This window comes from Mangifera indica, chromosome 4, assembly GCF_011075055.1.
Source record: "Mangifera indica cultivar Alphonso chromosome 4, CATAS_Mindica_2.1, whole genome shotgun sequence".
In the NCBI taxonomy this organism is placed as follows: Eukaryota; Viridiplantae; Streptophyta; class Magnoliopsida; order Sapindales; family Anacardiaceae; genus Mangifera; species Mangifera indica.
Genome location: NC_058140.1, coordinates 16,589,791 through 16,606,293, shown reverse-complemented (window position 1 = coordinate 16,606,293; position 16,503 = coordinate 16,589,791). Strand labels below are relative to the sequence as shown.

At 34.4% G+C, this 16,503-nt stretch overlaps 3 protein-coding genes across 3 annotated transcripts; all 3 read right to left on the bottom strand.

Annotated features, from left to right (window-relative positions):
- Window positions 1–955: 955 nt before the first annotated feature.
- LOC123214622 (cyclin-dependent protein kinase inhibitor SMR6-like) lies at window positions 956–1,820 on the bottom strand. Its single transcript, XM_044634500.1, has one exon. It carries the CDS (start codon window positions 1,531–1,533, stop codon window positions 1,207–1,209), a length of 327 nt encoding a protein of 108 aa, XP_044490435.1. The 5' UTR covers window positions 1,534–1,820; the 3' UTR covers window positions 956–1,206.
- Window positions 1,821–2,840: 1,020 nt separating this feature from the next.
- Window positions 2,841–8,466, bottom strand: LOC123214620 (glutamate--glyoxylate aminotransferase 2). Its single transcript, XM_044634499.1, has 14 exons — window positions 8,198–8,466; window positions 7,233–7,429; window positions 6,796–6,861; window positions 6,566–6,683; window positions 6,013–6,094; window positions 5,822–5,909; window positions 5,478–5,636; window positions 4,968–5,141; window positions 4,752–4,883; window positions 4,263–4,328; window positions 4,097–4,161; window positions 3,860–3,951; window positions 3,600–3,756; window positions 2,841–3,274 (listed from the first exon to the last, which is right to left on the bottom strand). Exons 2-14 carry the CDS (start codon window positions 7,347–7,349, stop codon window positions 3,145–3,147), a joined length of 1,446 nt encoding a protein of 481 aa, XP_044490434.1. The 5' UTR covers window positions 7,350–7,429; window positions 8,198–8,466; the 3' UTR covers window positions 2,841–3,144.
- A 919-nt stretch (window positions 8,467–9,385) lies between these two features.
- Window positions 9,386–14,384, bottom strand: LOC123215145 (anthranilate phosphoribosyltransferase). Its single transcript, XM_044635216.1, has 10 exons — window positions 13,899–14,384; window positions 12,805–13,287; window positions 12,538–12,695; window positions 12,068–12,151; window positions 11,940–11,992; window positions 11,371–11,452; window positions 10,461–10,568; window positions 10,138–10,261; window positions 9,878–9,963; window positions 9,386–9,721 (listed from the first exon to the last, which is right to left on the bottom strand). The coding sequence occupies exons 1-10, from the start codon at window positions 14,257–14,259 to the stop codon at window positions 9,500–9,502; spliced, it is 1,761 nt and encodes a 586-aa protein (XP_044491151.1). The 5' UTR covers window positions 14,260–14,384; the 3' UTR covers window positions 9,386–9,499.
- Window positions 14,385–16,503: the final 2,119 nt, after the last annotated feature.

The following is a 16,503-nucleotide window of genomic DNA, read 5'->3' as shown; positions in this document are numbered from 1 at the left end:
AAAGAAGTTTCACTTTTGATGAAAAAATGTGATTTTTGTTACCAAAAGTTGAAGATGATTTTAGTTAAACCTTGGTGGGAATACGTACTTTGCTAAGAAATAATGTGCCAAGCAAGATTTTGGGGCCTTTATTATACGTGTTGAAATATAATTGCCTCAGTGACAGCTCCGATCCCTAGAAAGAATTGTTAAATATTCACAAAGAAACCCCAGATTAGGTGAACTTCACCCAGTCATTAATGGTGCTCCTTGATCTTGCGCATTCTCAGCTAATAAATTAATAGGGTTCTTCATCATTTTGTTAAACATTCCATATAAAATAACACACCTAAAAGATATAAGTGGGTTTGTCAATTATTGGTGTCCAAAGCTTGAGCTAGCTAGCCAGCTTCAAAGTGTGTGTTAAATTAAGGTCCATTCAAAATCACATAGGATTCTGATCCACCAATCCACATGTTGTTTGTCTGTTTATCCTGGAGTTATCAGAAAGCATTAGGGCGGAGAACCTTCCCTTCAAATCAATAGAGTCGGAGGTGGGTGGGGGGTCATGTTTGTGGGTCGACACTTGAGTCTAAACTCTCTTAAAGTCTAAAGATGGGCAGTGAGTTTATATATGGCTTCAGGTTTTGTGGGGTTAATTTTGTTTTAGTCAATCAAACAACGGGAGCATCCGTGCAGCATCTTCCTTCCATTGAAAAGGATTTATCTATACTTGCCAGATGTTGACTTGCACGCATGAACATCAACAGTTTTACACAAACAGATGAAGAAGAAAAAGATAAGTAAGACAAAGGAAAAGAAAATCAACACAGATCCTCAACATAAATAACTTCGAAGGATGAATTTTTGTTTTCTGTTTTGTTACTTTAAATACGAACTGCATGCAGAGTATAAATGATAAATGCATATTTCAAGGAGATCACCACTGAAAAATGAAGAAAAGAAGTTTGAGAAGTTATAATAAAGCAGCTAAAATGCCATTTTATTTATCTATAAATTAACGCTGTACATCAACGCCTAGCTAGCCGCTGCGAAAAGCCTAAAACAAAGGAGAAAAACACAAGTTGGAGTACACAGGAAAGAAGAATTAACCATGCAAAGTCATATAAAGCCGTGGTTTTATGGGCCTCTGACAAAGAAAATCAACCGTGCGTTAGACTTTTTATGGTTCAGTGACAGGAGTCAGATTAAAGCCTCCCAGGACGTTCAATTAGCCCTTTCAACATGGAGTTTGAAAACAGTTTCCAAATCTGGAGGAGTAAAGAACTCTCGAACGCCACGATAATTACACTTCAAAGAAGACTTTCTCTTCCGAGGAGCAGGCGGACAAGCCAGCTTCGCCGGAATTCTTGCCTCGTGACTTGTAGGAGTCGTCGAACACTCTTCATCATCGCCATTATTATCCACTTCTCTCCCCCCGGACCTCGTGTATATCGGCTTCAAAGGAGCCCGCATAGGAATTCCAGCAACAACCCATCTTTTGCCTTCCGCTTCTAGCCCGCCATCGACTTGTGGCTTCCCTGATAACCCCATATCTCGTGACCAACTGAAACTCAATTTCAAGTATGTGTTATAAGAGGGAATAAGAATAAAGACGAAACAATAAAGAGGGGTGCTTTCTAAGTAGGGATTGGCAGAGAATCAAAAGAAACTGGAAGGAAAGTGTAGCTATGTTGAGGGTTAATAAAAAGATGCCGAGGAAAGAATCGAAAAAGGGAAAGGAGATTTTTTATTTTTTGGAGATGGACATTGCTGGTTCAGATAAAGTGTTTTTAAGAGGCTGAACAGAGAAAGCAAAGGGAGGAATGTATAAGGCTTTAAATAGAAGGTTGAGTGATGTTCCCTGTTTCACAGGTTTTTTTTTTTTTTTGGACCAGAAAATCTAAGAGCACGGAGATTAGAGTTATAATATTACTATAGTTATTTAATCTCAAACCAATTTATCCAAATTTTGTTGTAAGAATTTCTTTTTTCACTCATACTATTTAAATTTTAGTTTTTTACAGAAAAGATTTTCACTTTTACCATAACATATTTTCTATGTATCAATGACTACATAATAATTTTCATTATAAATACATATAATTTTTACAAAATTATCCTATATCTATTATTTTAACACAAAAAGTTCACAACTATAGGGGTTTTTCTGGCAGTTAGTTATAGTTAAGGGGATTTTATAAAAACCCAATGTTTCGAACTTTCAATGCTTGTACCAATCAAAAGGAGGGAAAAAGGGAACCCGAGGAAACTCGTGACATGAGATGATAGTATAATTAATTAATTAATTATAGTTAATTAATTATAAGATAAACCTATCCCTTAGATAATAATGAGAATAAGAAAATGAGATGGGTGCCCGTGAAAAATACCTGACCGTGGGCAGCAGTAAGGGATTGACTTGGATTTTGGCGCCAAAATTTTTTTGGGGGTGGGCCCAAGGGATCTTCAACAGTCACTGTGATTAATTTATTTCTTTCCGCCCTTTTTCTTTTGACACCATGGACCGCTCATTTTGATTCTGCAGTGATGTTCACTTGATTGGTGATAGTGACTTGGCGTTTGTGATTATAGGGCTGATTGGAACACATATTTTATTTTATTACGAAATTAATAAAAGTAAATGTGGATAGCTGAAGTAGCCATGCAGCAACGACAATAACAACAACAAAAAGCAATTAAAAATCCAAAAGCTACTTTCAATATTCGAATCAAATGCTTTCAGATCTGTAAAAAAGTCCATTTGCCATTGTCATTCCAGTTGGTAAATGTCAAATCATTGTAAAATTCTAAATCTGCAGTGCCATTTATGTTTGGCTCACTTCGGATTTCAGAAATTCTTCATAACAATTCTCAGGGCTGTTTATTTGAAGCACAACACTAAACATGTAGCAGCCTTTTAGGCTTTGGTTTTATAATCACTGTTTGCTTAAGCCATCTACTCACCACTGACATATTTGAAAGCCAATAAAACCATAATTTATATAAAGTATAAGGGGAAAACAAGAGGTAGAAAGATGATATACATGGTCAATCTTCTACTTAACAGAAGTTTTAGCCAAGCAGTGTTGAGGGTTTACAAGCATTCTTTGTGGCTTGCATTGCTGAAAGTATAGAACAGTTTCTGGGAATTTGAAGCATTGCTTAAATTCTTGAATAGCCCCAATGATCTTCATATTGTTCCATGAACTCATCGTTGAACTTCTTGAAACTGGACATGATTTCAGGCATGTCTTTCTCAGCTGGTAATATGGTTGTCCTCAAGTGGAAGACCCTGCAAGAAAAATTGACCTCATTAAAGAAACTTAGACTTATGTATTAGTTACCAGAAGAATTCAGAGGGATTCACTTTCCCCAATTCCCAAGAGCTTTCAAAATATATACTTTTAGGAAGATCTAGTTCTTGAACAACAGGATGCAGGGCACAGATTTGCATACTTGGTCTGTCAGAATTGACTGAGAGGAGACTAAACCATTATTCGATACAAAAGTTTTGATGGAGGTAGTATTGGCATTGTGAAAGAAAGCAATAGCAAATGACACCTTTGTAATTGATTATACCTAAGATATAATTGAAAAGAACATGGCGAAGTAATTACCCTTCTTTCTGTCCAAATCCTGAACCAGGGACAGTGGAAATGCCAGTGGCTTCCAAAAGCTTGAGACAATAGAAAACGTCAGGAACTTTTCCAGCTTGTTTGGCAGCCTCTGTTGCTTTTGGAGGTAAGCGTATTTGAGGGAATGAGTACATTGCACCTGAAACAATTTCCTCATTTCTCATACCACAACCACGCACTACCTATTGATAAATCTTATCATGAATGAGGGAAATAAAATAGTTAAGCAAGCAACTTTTTACCCTCTGTGAAATTGCAAACCACATTTCTGCAGCTGTTGAATCCATCAGTCATCATCCTTGCTCTCCTCCTCAGTGATTCAAGGATCCCTTTACTGCAAACATTGTAATTGAAAGCTCAGTTTAATGGTCAAGTATCGATCACTAAATGCCGAAAGAGAAAAAAGAGTCTTGTATGGATCATTTCCATAAATAGCTTAGGCAACAACATTTAAACATTACTAATCGAATTATATGTACCTTTCCCTAACAAACTGTTCATATGAACTATCTCCAGGCTTGGGTGGGTCGACCATCAGTCCCATCTATAAACAGAGAAAAGGAAAATATCTCTCTCTAATAAAATTTGATCAAATAATTAGGAGCCCAGTTCCATCCAGAATAACAAGCTTGAAGTGTAACTTACAAATATCTGTGCTGGGACATTTGGACTCAGTGATATTGATGCAATCTTATAAATCTCATCAACTGTCTGCAAAATTAAAAAATCATGAAAACTGAAATCAATAAGCACCGGCATAATTACTCTCTATGTTAAAGGACCTTGCTATGCGTCAACTAAATTCCATATGCAAAAGATTACCACTTGCAGCAGTTTGTTATTCTTTTTAATTTAAATGAAATAATATTAGTTGAAGAAGAAAAACCAAAAAGTTGGGAGGAGGATTCTAGTGAACTAAATCATAAATTTGCCTGTTTTCTGTACCTTCTTCTTTATGACACAAAACTGTTTATCATCAAAATGTTACCTTTATTTAAATTTAGATCCAATTTGAATGACAACTGCATAAAAAATTATAGGCAAAAATTATGGCATTCTTTCACATATCCATGCATTTGTAAGAAATCACTGACAAGCAAATCAAAGCACAAGAATTAGGAAATTCACAGAGACCTTTGGAGGAATATTAGTCATCTCAAAGTATCCACCCCGCTGCCCACATTCACCCCAATATCCTTTGGAAACAGAGTGGAAAGACACAAGCTGAACCTCTTTGCTGAAGGGCAGTCCCATATCCAGCAGCACCTTCAATTGTTATTGGGGACAATATAGCATCAATTCAAATCTGAAACTCGAATGCACACAGTTCAGCACATTAGAAAAAAGTACCTTCCTAGAACTGATGAACAGGCGCTCATCCTGGTAAATATTCTGCTGATAAACCTCATCTCCAAGTAAGACTAAGTTTTCCCGGTAACAGAAGTGCAATATTTCTCTTAGATTAGCTACACTAAGACACTGGCCAGTCGGGTTGCCAGGATTAATAATAACCATTGCTCTTACCTGTAGATTGGACAAGGTAGGAAATTCAGTATGGCAGCAAGAAACATTGCAGAAAAGAATTGTCAGTAGCTCAGCTAGGAGAAGTGCACCCAAAGCAAGGTAGAATTTGTAATATTTTTCAAATGAGAGACAAGAAATAATCTAGGAGAGGTAAATGGATGAACTTTGGGAGAACTAAGTGTTGCCAGAAGTAGACAGTAAATAATCAACCAAATTTTAATTGGCCCATCAGTTGTTCTTCAGGTCCCATCCTAACAATTTAATTAGCTGTTTTCTAGTTCTCATGGAATGGATTTCGTAAAATCCTTTAAATAAGCAAGTGGAAAGGATACTAACAGTGATTCCTCTAGAACGAGCTTCTGCAACTGACTGGTGAAGGTCATTAATATCAAGTCCCCAGTTTGCTGTCTCCTCTAGGTAATATGGAACAAGAGAACCACCGAATAGAGAAATTGTAGCTGAGTATAGTGGGTACTGTGGAACTGGAACCAGAACCTGGCAAAAGAAAGTTTCCAATTCAATAACACAACTGGAAGTGGCATCATTAGACATGGACGGTTATGCAACCAAGAATAGAGAGCAATATAGCCGTACATAAAAGAACACACAAAAGAAAAAGAAACCCACATCCTACTGAATAGTATAACCATAATTTCAGTAATCAAAGAGAGGTAAATTACCCCATCCCCTGCCCCACGAATGATACAATTTAAAATCTGCATCACTCCCTTGCTTGCACCATCAGTGAGAAATATGAGTTCTGGGTCACTGTCACAAGCAAAGAAATGAACCCCTTCAGTTTGAAACTTGAGCACCAACAACAATTCTGTTGTTGCTAAAAAGTTATGCAGATAGTATTAAGCATTATTACCTTGGATAACCATCACGCCTTCCAATGAACTCTGCCACCTCCTTCCTTACTCCGGGAAGACCTCTAGAATCACTGTAAGCACCTAGACATATGATTAGAAGTACAAATTATTGATCTTCAGTTCAATAATGGAGCTTCTTGCTCTCACAATTCGGTGTATCTATTATTTGATCAACTATAATTCAACAAATTGGTAATGGGAAAACCGTTAAAGACTTGTGCAACAAGAGAAATCTAAGAGTAGAGACAAGAAATTGATAAGAATTAATGAGAGAAGATCAAATAAGATATAACAGAGAAAATCCTAGGCATAATCATGGGAAAGTTGAGAAAAATAGGGAGAGAATGAATTATGTAAAATGTAGGTTTAAACAAATAGAGGTGCAGCTGTATCTAGTACAAAGCATGACCTTAATCAGTTGAGTATTACCAACTCTTACAATATAAAAGAAGAAGACACTCGAACCCTAGCAGAGAGACTAGAGAAAGTGAAGATTTATCTTGCCATCTATATTAAAAAGATAGCATTTTTTAATTTGGATGAAGAAGATACCTAGACCCCCTGTAGTCAGTGAAAGATAATGCTTAGCTCTTGCAACTGCATCTGCCGGGAAAAGCAATCCTACATTTGGATCATCTAGTAGAAATGGAGCCTGACAAAGAGCAACCACCTGAAATAGAACTTACCTAGGTCAAAACACTGACTGCATGAACAATCTAAACAGTTAATAAGAACTGAATATTAAAAGATATTAACACTAAATAAGATAGTAGAAATCCTACCTGTCGAGGGAAGGTCAATGGTCTCTGTCCTAGGGCATGAGGGTTGCCAACATTTGTAAAAATAATCTGCGGATGTAAAATAAGAGCAAGAGATAAATAGATGAATATTTCATGTGTTAGATTTAAAAAAATATATTTTCAACTTTTAACTGTAAAATTAAAAAGGTTTCAGAATAAAGAAAACAATAATCATGATCAAGAGGCCATCCAAATTATGAGAAATACTCAGCAACTTTCCAAGAGGAAAATAGAACAATAATGATCAAAACTCCAATATTCCTATAAATCCATGATAAACTACATTTGCTCAGTTCATTGAAAACTTAAAGCAACTTCAAAAACGCTTCTAAGAGACAAAGCTGACCAGTTCTTCAAAAGAGTCATATGACATAAAAATCCAACACGAAGCACAACCTGAAGAAAACAAGTACATATACCTTCTTCCCTTCCTTCTGAAGCTCAGAGGCTCGAAGATACAACTCACCTCTAACAGCATATTGAACCTTCTTCACGTTTTTATTCAATAACTCATAGTCTAATGGTTTTGGTGCCATATCAGACTAATAAGTAATCTCCCACCCAACACAAAGAGGGCGTAAGTAGCAAATTATGGACAAAGTTCTCAAGTCTTAACCTGAAAATTGGAGAAAAAAATATTTTCTTTCACAACAAGCCAGAGAAAATATATCATAACAAATCAAAGTAACACCTTATAATATTAAATTTCGGTTGTATACATTATATAAGAACCAGCTACAATATTATCAAACATTAATTAGATTGGTACAAGCAAACCATCCAAGGCCACACAATCACTAATTGATTATCAAGGTTTGTAACAAACTTCAAAAACAATAATATTTCTAGTAATCAGTTTCAAAATATGACTTACCATCGACCAATACACTGAGAGAACTGTAAACATCTACAATTAAACCAAATCATGGAACAAATAACAATTTATTCCAAACAATAAAATGAAGCCGGCACAACTTCAAACTTGAAAACTGTAAAAAATACCCAATAACTGAAAGCCAGCCAATTTGATAAACAAAAACATTAAAAAAATAAATAAATAAACGTATCAGCTTATGCAAATTCAACAACAACCCAGACAATCAAATGAAAAATAAATACCAGACTCAACCAAACAAACTTCAGAAAAGAATGCTCTTTTACTATCGAAAGTAAGACATATTCAAAAAAAACAACCAATGATCAATGGGCGCTCCTCCATCAAAATCATAGTAAATACAAAAATAATCATAAATATCGAAGATAATAGTACCCATAGAACAGTCCATATTTCTCGAACAAACTTCAATGTTTAACATAAATCGTGAACCAAATTTTGTTCTCTCTTGTAAATTTCCAAGGGATTATATACAGTAAAGCTAGTTACCTCGGGACTTAATTGAGATTTGTTTGACAGTTTGAGGAAGATCTGATATAGTGGGCTAACTTGGGTTGAACCTGAGTTTCAAAGAAATGCGCCCACACTGATACAAGTGAAGACTGCGCAATGTCTGTCAGTTGTAAATACAGAGGGCTTATTGTCAGATATAAAAAAAATATATAAATTATTAAATTATGGATATGTGGGAAAAAAGAAGCCATGGCATCACCAGAGCCACTGAAAAGGGGTAGATTAGATGGATTATTTCCTGTTAAAAGATAGAGATAAAGTCGAAGGAAGAAGTGTGGTGTAGATTCAAACTAAGAGTCATTGGTAGATATTGAGTGGAGGCTTTGGTTTGGGGTTGCGCTGCGCCTTGGGCAAATTATGCGTTTGCGAATTGGACACATTGTACAATTGCGAATTGTCTGTCACTCTCCCAAGTGTTGCGGTTGATATTTGTTTGTTCGTTTTTGTCTGTTGAAGTCGTCGGTACAGACTGGGCAATCATTTTTGTGCTGTAGTGCTTGCTTCCGACCGTTGCAGTTGATTAAGCTTGGGAGAAAGGTGATTATTCCGAAACTAATATTATATGTATAATTTTTACGTATAAATAATTATATATTAAATATTAAAAATAAAATAATATTTAATTATATAATAATTTATTATTATTATATATACATAAAATTATGTATAAAAATTTTATTGTGATAATAATAATACAAGGGTGCATTTGATAAGTCAAATAAGAGTCCAATCTATAATATATCGATGGAGTAATACAATATATATATAAATAATTTTGACATATAATTTAAATACATAAATAATATATTATTATAAAATTTAATATTATTTTATCTTTAATTTAAACTACTTATCATATAATAATACCGTATCTATATATCAAAATTATGTATAAAAAATTTGTATATTTAACTTTATTGTATATTAACGTGGAAAACCCCGAACAGCAGTGGAGGCATGAAAACAAGAGAGTCCGAATAAAAAGGTCTTCTCTCTACACGTTTCCATAATACAAAGAGTAATATTACATAAAATAATATTAATTTATTACAATTTATTCTTATTTAATTTATTTAGTGAACGTATTAAATAAATTTAATTAAAATATTTATTTTTTCTTGTATCATCTAATTAGTTCATAGAGATTTTTCGGTATCCAGATCATTGGAAAAATGACACTCTGAAAGGAATTGTAAGCTTAAGTATTTATTTTTTAACATTGATTTGGCAGACTCAAGCTTCCTGCAAAATACAAAGGAAGTGTGAAGTGAGCACCACTCACTTCAACTTGTTGGAGATCTTTATGTAATTTAGGAGCCTTCTGAGAGCTTTACCACTATCGATAGCCTCTCTGGCTCTATCCATTGCAACTGATACATCTTCTGCACCTTCACATCCAAGCAAGTGATCCACCATTCCAGCATTTAAAACAATTCGATCATATGCTGGTCCTTTTTCACCTCCAAGAGCTGACAAGCCCAACTGTATATTCCTTGAGACCTACATATGCCCAAATTCAATCACACATAAAATCACTTTTGCAAATTTGCCTATTCAATATTCATCTTCCTTTTTGAACTCATGGATAAACATTTGCCTATTTAAGAAGCAATTAAGAGAAATAAAAAAACTTGCAATGAATCAGAGAAACTTTACCGATCTGTCAGTTCTTGGCGTATCAGTGGGCTCAAAACCATAGTCACTGGCATTGACCTTGAGATCGAAACTCTCGCGTGACACCCCTTCAACACCAAAATTTCACAGTTTAGTATTTGTGAAAGAGGAAAGATGCACAAACTTCAACAGCTAATCGGATAAGATAATAAGCTTAAAAATATATGTACCAACAAAACCCAGTGTGTTTATCTTCTAATATATGGCACTATTACTATAATAAAATGGAGCTAAATACAAACCATCTACTCCAAATGCAGATTCCAAGCTCAGTGAACGGAACCCAGAACAGTAATTCACAGGAAGTCCTTTCGATGCATTTACGGATCTCATCCTTGTGGTCATTGAGAGTGCACCTTCCTCACCCTGAGCTAACAGCATAGTCACAAAATATAAAACTAATTTCGTAAAGTTACTCTATTGATGATTTAAATTAACTTATACTAAGGCAGACCATCTTAAGACACTATACATGAATCATCACCAGATATTATTTAATTAAATAATGTTCTTTCATAATTGGAAACCTATGTGTTCAATGACGTTTGAAAGACAAAGTACTAACCTTCACCACCAAACCCGAATGAACACCTCTTCTTTTCATAAGCATCAAAAGTGGCTCTTCATAACCTTCATGATAAAATCCAGCAACAATTGCTTCTCTTCCCCTAGCCTGTTTAGAAAGCAACAGATTACAGCAAGCAATCAAGATCTAGAGCCAACATAAAATATAAGTCATCTATACCCAGAGCTAAAAAAAAAAGGGGCATGTAAAGGAATAACACCATGAAACCGCGGCATTCTATTCTGATAATTTCTGCAGATTAAAGTAGCAACGATTTGCATACAGAACAAAGATACAAAAATTTACCTCAGGAACACTGTAATGAGTTAAAGATTCTCAAATATCTAATTAGGTTTTTCAGGAACAACCACACTAGGAATGCCACTAGTATCCAGGGATGAAATGAAAAATTTCCAAAAATATACTTCAAAACATCTAGAGTTTACACCTAGTATACAACTAGGGGGGTGTAAGCCAAGCCGAGCTGAGCTCGAGCCTCTCAAGTTTAGCTTTCAAGTCACACTCGAGTTTGAGGATGGCCGGCGTGATGAGCTTACAAGCTCACAACTTGGCTCAAATAAAATATCAATAAAATTTAAAAAAAATTTAAATCTTACACTTACACCTCTAAAATCTTATTTTTATACTTTAAATATAGAAGGTAATTCATAAATATATAAGTTATAAGGCTAAACTGTAATAATTTAAATTCAGAGGTTTAAAATATATTTTTTTGAGTCAAACTTGAGTTAACCAAACTTGTCCCAAGCTCGAAGCAAAATTACACTAGCTTGGCTAGCACGAGCTCTTCCTTAAGTAATCAAGCGAAGCCCAAGCCAACCAATAATTGGCTCGGCTCGAGTCTATTGCACCCCTATACACAATCCAATCAACATATAATGTGGCTCACCCGCACAAATCGTTGGACTTTTTCCGTTGTTGCCAAGGGTGGGCGTTTCTTTATGTGCTCCCTTAACCCAGTCAACGAATATCTACAAAATTACAAACCATTATTCAAATAACAAATCAATAAAAGGTACATAAAACCATTAGAAACTACCTTTAGCTACATATAAAATTGGAATGGGATGAGGAAAACGTGAGAATCCAATTTTAAAATTTAAAAACAAGGATAGGCATCTTAGACTTCATTAACTCTCCTTCAACCTAGTGTTAGATGGAACATCCTACAAAAGAACTTTAGAAGAGATGTTCCATTACAATGAAAAAGTCAGACATGTAAGTTAGCCAGTCTTATTCTCAGGATAAACACATTGATTAAGATGTCATTTCCTTGTCATGCTTAAGTTGAAACAACACCCATTACTGCTGTTGCATTCTTGTTTGATAAATAATATATTGCTTCAAGATAATGAAAATGCATAATTTCTAGAAAAAATTAACAGCTTAGAATTAAAATACTCTTCATACAAAGAACACTAAAAAAATGAGATAGATATAACTAGTCAGATTTCTTACAAAGATGGATGAGCTTCACGTTGACTTATATAGGCAAAACCAACCTCCTCATTCTGGATTAAAAGTGATGAATGTTAGAAAACAAGCAAAAGCCAAAAAGAGGAATTGCAAAGTAGTATATTTTGAACCTCAAGAAGTTCTTTTGCTTGCAACAAGGATATGTTTGTATTAGCGCCCATAAACTTCAGCATCTGTTCTTCAGTTACACCCCCCTGGAGAGAACAAGACGTTTCAAAAAATCTGCACTTGAAATATTATGAGTCAAAAATGTATGAAAGCCAGAGTTTCCAAAACATTAATATTTCAGTCATATAAAGGAAATCTGCATTTGAGAAAATATTCCCTCTGCAGGGATAGAATAGGTGAAAACAGCAAAATCATTATAGTTTTTCATTGTGTCACTGTCAATTTCAGATGAACTTTTCCTAGGAAGCTGAAATGCATAACTAGAGATATGAGATATCCCTTTTTGCAGTTACTTTTAAGATTTATGAAAGAAGCAAGCAACAAACAAAAAAGTTAAAAGCCTCCCACCAAGAAAAAAGGAAAAGGAAAAGGAAAAAAAGTTGTTGACAGTAAAAAATATGTAAAGGTTGACCTTAGGAGGCATCCATTCCACACCATGGAGCAAGCAAGATTCACCGTAGCATGATCTAACAGCAGCAACAAACAATGTGCTCCTAAAGAAACGTGTGTTACCATCATAAGGTTCCCCATAATGTGTCAAAGATTTAACATCAGCAACTAGCGGAAGACCTATGACCAAGTAACAAGTACATCAACCTTAATAAATTACATATATTGATATATTAATGTAATTACAAATAAATTAACACAAATTAACTGATGAATGCCAGACACATACCAAGTTCATCATCAAATGCGAGGCAATATGCTTTTAGTTCCCGATCTGTTTCTCTGTTCATGCGTTGACCAATTAAAAATGCTGAAAGCAATGATTTGCTAACCTCTGAAGCTTTATTATCTTCCACTTTCAATGGAAGAACATCTCTTAGAACACCTTGAACTTCTTCATATCCAAGGTGACCTCCTGCCAAAACTTCTCTAAGAGCACCAACCAATCTCATTTCACAAGGGTCATTGCCACAATAATGGGGCCCTATTGAGCCTCCTAACCCCATAATAGAGCCTTCAGGGTCAGCTATGAAAATTACATCTGGTGGAAGTGCTCGAACTAGGAGTGGCCAGAATGAGTTCATGGCACGCCTTTCCCCTTCACTCCACTGGGTTGCCTCAGGAAATGCATTTGCACGGATTGCCATTCCGGCAAAAAAGGCACCGAGCTGTGCTCTGGAGACTTCCTCTTCATCCTTGAGCTCTCCCCTAGCTAAATGTTTATAAAAAGAGAAGGTTACTGGTCATTACATCAGAGCCAGACAAATAGAAAAATTCACGACCGGTTTGGGAAGGGATAATGGAAGTTTTGAGATGAGACTAAAGATAATCTACTTCTATTAGGTGAATTATTAGATAATGGAAACCAGAGGATCTTAAATACTATTCAGAAACTCAGAAATGCAGGGAGGCGCCATCAAACGGCTGGAAACAGCCTGGGTCTTTTAAGGAAATTTAAAATAGAGGCAGATAAGTTGTGAATGAATACTCAGATAAAACAGAAGAATTGAATGTGATTTATTCAACTTAAAATACTTTGGAACAATTAGAAAATTCCAAAAACGAAACCATTCGAATGAAAAAAAACCATATTAATGACCAATTGTATAGTTTCTTTCAGAGGTGACTAAATGCTTCTAGTAACTTCTTGTACTAAAGATAACTAACAACCCAGTTAACCCTTGATCCAAGATAAATCATAGTTTCAGTACAAGATAAACCTATCACGTTGAAACCAGTAATAATTTCGAAAGGAATTATTGTTAAGTCCAACAAAATAAAGTTTATGATACGAAATTTTTTCATAGTGCAGAAAAAAATTACCTGATCTTAAGATAGTGTCCAGAACCTTAAAAGCCTGATCCTCGGTAAGCGGCTTGGTCTGTGTAGGCCCCGTGCAAACTCTAGTTTGAGCGTCGAGCACTGTCTGATTCGGTCTGGGCGACTTGGAGCTACGATACGAAGAAGAAATCGCAGGATTTAACAGATCAGATTCTTTAAGCCCTAATTGGTCCAATGCAGCTTTGACGGTCAAGCGAGATTTCTGCCCCCTCCAACGGTGGCGGCCACTCTGTGAAAATTGACGAGCGATTTGGGTTTGTCTATGAAGAAGATTGTAAGGTTTGGCGATATGAATCGGAGAAATTGAAGAGAGTAAAGACTCTGGATTCAATAGAGATTTCATGGTCGTTTGATTCTCTCTATGTCCCTGTTCTCACTTATTCTTTATTTATTTGAGTCAGTCCGCTAAGACACGATACAAAACTGGTTAGCTTGTCTGTTGTCCCTCCCAAGTCATTTTCTAGTTCTAGATTTCGATTAATTTAAGAAGAAACGTTTCCAATTTTAAAAGGTGACAGTAATTTCCGTTACATTCGTTCGGCAAGTAGCTTCGTTTCGGCCCAATTTGGAAAAATTACAAACCATATATTTGTGTACGGGTTTTGTTGGGTCATCACGGGCCGTTTGTATGGGTAATCATTGCAATTTTTGTGAAAACCCATATCAACAATTACAAACCTCAAGTTATAATAGAAGAGTATTTAGGCGGTGACTCAAATCAATTTAGTTTGGTTTGAATTGACATTCGGTTTAATTCAAACTGAAATTTTAATTTAATAGTTTAACTTAAATTTAACTTAAATTATCTTCCAGTAATATTGTTCGACTTGTTAATAATATCATATATTTCGTTATACCACTAGTAGTTCTTTTAACAATATTATGTAACTCAACTAACTCATTGTTCCGCAACTATCATCTCTACTTGTTACCTGCAATATAAATAAGAAAATGAGAAAATTATATTCACTAAGTAAGTAGAAGATTCTACCTCTCACACGTTATTCATCATTCTTTTTCATTTTTATACTCATACATTTCACTTGAACTTAGTCATTTAGAGTACAACTTTAAATTTTGAAAGTTAATGATGTGGAATTCCTTAACTCTAACTCAGTCATATGGGATCATCTTTGATTCCAAAACTTTGATGACCTAACATGACTTGGAACATTTACTTTGTCTTTTAAGATACATCTCTAAACTTTGAACTACGATGACTCCTTATATGAAATGCATGAAAAATTATGGAGAAAGCATTGTTCTTTTAAAAACATTTTCTATATTGATTAGACTAAGATGAGACAAGTTACATGAAATAAGTTTCATATCATCAATATTAGAAATCCTAGAAGGGTACTCCAAATCCTAATGACTAGGTTAGAGTGAAACTAAGTTGACTTTACTGTTTATTAAGTGATTTATTACTCACTCTTCTATTTTTCGTAATTTGTAGTTAACATGCCATTATAAAAGTTGTAGTGTAAGGATGTTAACATATAGTTGGACATGGGGGTATTTTAGTCATTTTATTTATGTTATCCAAATATCTGTTATTTGAGTTTAGATGTTTGGACTGATATATGTTTTGCTACACATTATCGATGCATGAGGATTTATGATTTATTAAAGACATAATTTGATGTTTCTGTGTTTGATTTTAATGAAGGGTATATTTGAAATTTTAGATTATATGCTATATGAATGTAAGTTTTAAGTTATACATGCTATTTTTTAAGTCAAGTAATATAACGTTCCCTTTAGAGGGCAAGCGGCACAACCTCTTTAGTACAAAATTATAGTATGGGCTATTAACAACTGTTCTTTAGCACAAAATTCTTTATTATCATGAAATAGATAATTAAAAAAAAAAAGAAATGAGAAATTGTATGTCTATAATTGAACAAAATGGATTGTGTATACAGATTAAAGCTCTAAAAAAGGTTGGATGATATTCGTAACGGAGATGGAGATAAAAAATGTTAGACCTTGGAAACAAATTAAAGAGTTTCGAAATAAAATTAATTTTTCAAACTAAAAATTTGAAAAATTGTTAATTCATCAAAGCATGATCTATGGTTAGATTCGAATTGAATTAAATTTGAGTTTGACTCGATTTAATAATAATATAGCTCAAGCTCGAGCTCGTTATGTTTGAGTTCAAACTCAGTTTGAGTTCGATTTGATTCGTTTCGAATTTAAGTATTCGTTATTAAAATATCATTTTAATACATATTAGTCAAAACGACGTTGTTTTGTATCAAAAATTTTAATTTATAAACTTTGACAATTAAGCTCGAGCTGACTTAGGGCTAACTTATTTCGAGCTTGAATTCAAACAGACTCAATTCGAATTTAACCCTCAAGCATCAATGAAATATAATCATTTGACCCAAAAATAATAATGAAAATACGTAAAAGAAAAGTGAGCTCCAGATGATGCCTTTTCATCAATTTCACAAAGAAAAATTAATAGATTAAAAAAAACCAAATTTTTAAAATTTAAAGGGTCAAAAAATATTTGTTCCCTCCTAAAAATAAAAGAGTTGCGACTCGTAAAAAAAAAAAAAAAAACTCATAAATACGA

Bases quoted from the DNA above. Each gene is read 5' to 3' on its own strand.
- LOC123214622 (XM_044634500.1), bottom strand. From the start codon at position 1,533: ATGGGGTTATCAGGGAAGCCACAAGTCGATGGCGGGCTAGAAGCGGAA.
- LOC123214620 (XM_044634499.1), bottom strand. From the start codon at position 7,349: ATGGCACCAAAACCATTAGACTATGAGTTATTGAATAAAAACGTGAAG. The intron at 6,684-6,795 runs GTAGGATTTCTA...GTTCTATTTCAG, and splicing joins CATTGACCTTCCCTCGACAG to GTGGTTGCTCTTTGTCAGGC. The intron at 5,142-5,477 runs GTTAGTATCCTT...TCCAATCTACAG, and splicing joins CTCGTTCTAGAGGAATCACT to GTAAGAGCAATGGTTATTAT.
- LOC123215145 (XM_044635216.1), bottom strand. From the start codon at position 14,259: ATGAAATCTCTATTGAATCCAGAGTCTTTACTCTCTTCAATTTCTCCG. The intron at 11,453-11,939 runs GTAAGAAATCTG...GTAATTTTGTAG, and splicing joins CGTGAAGCTCATCCATCTTT to ATATTCGTTGACTGGGTTAA. The intron at 10,262-10,460 runs GTTAGTACTTTG...CTGTTAGCTCAG, and splicing joins ATTCGGGTTTGGTGGTGAAG to GGTGAGGAAGGTGCACTCTC.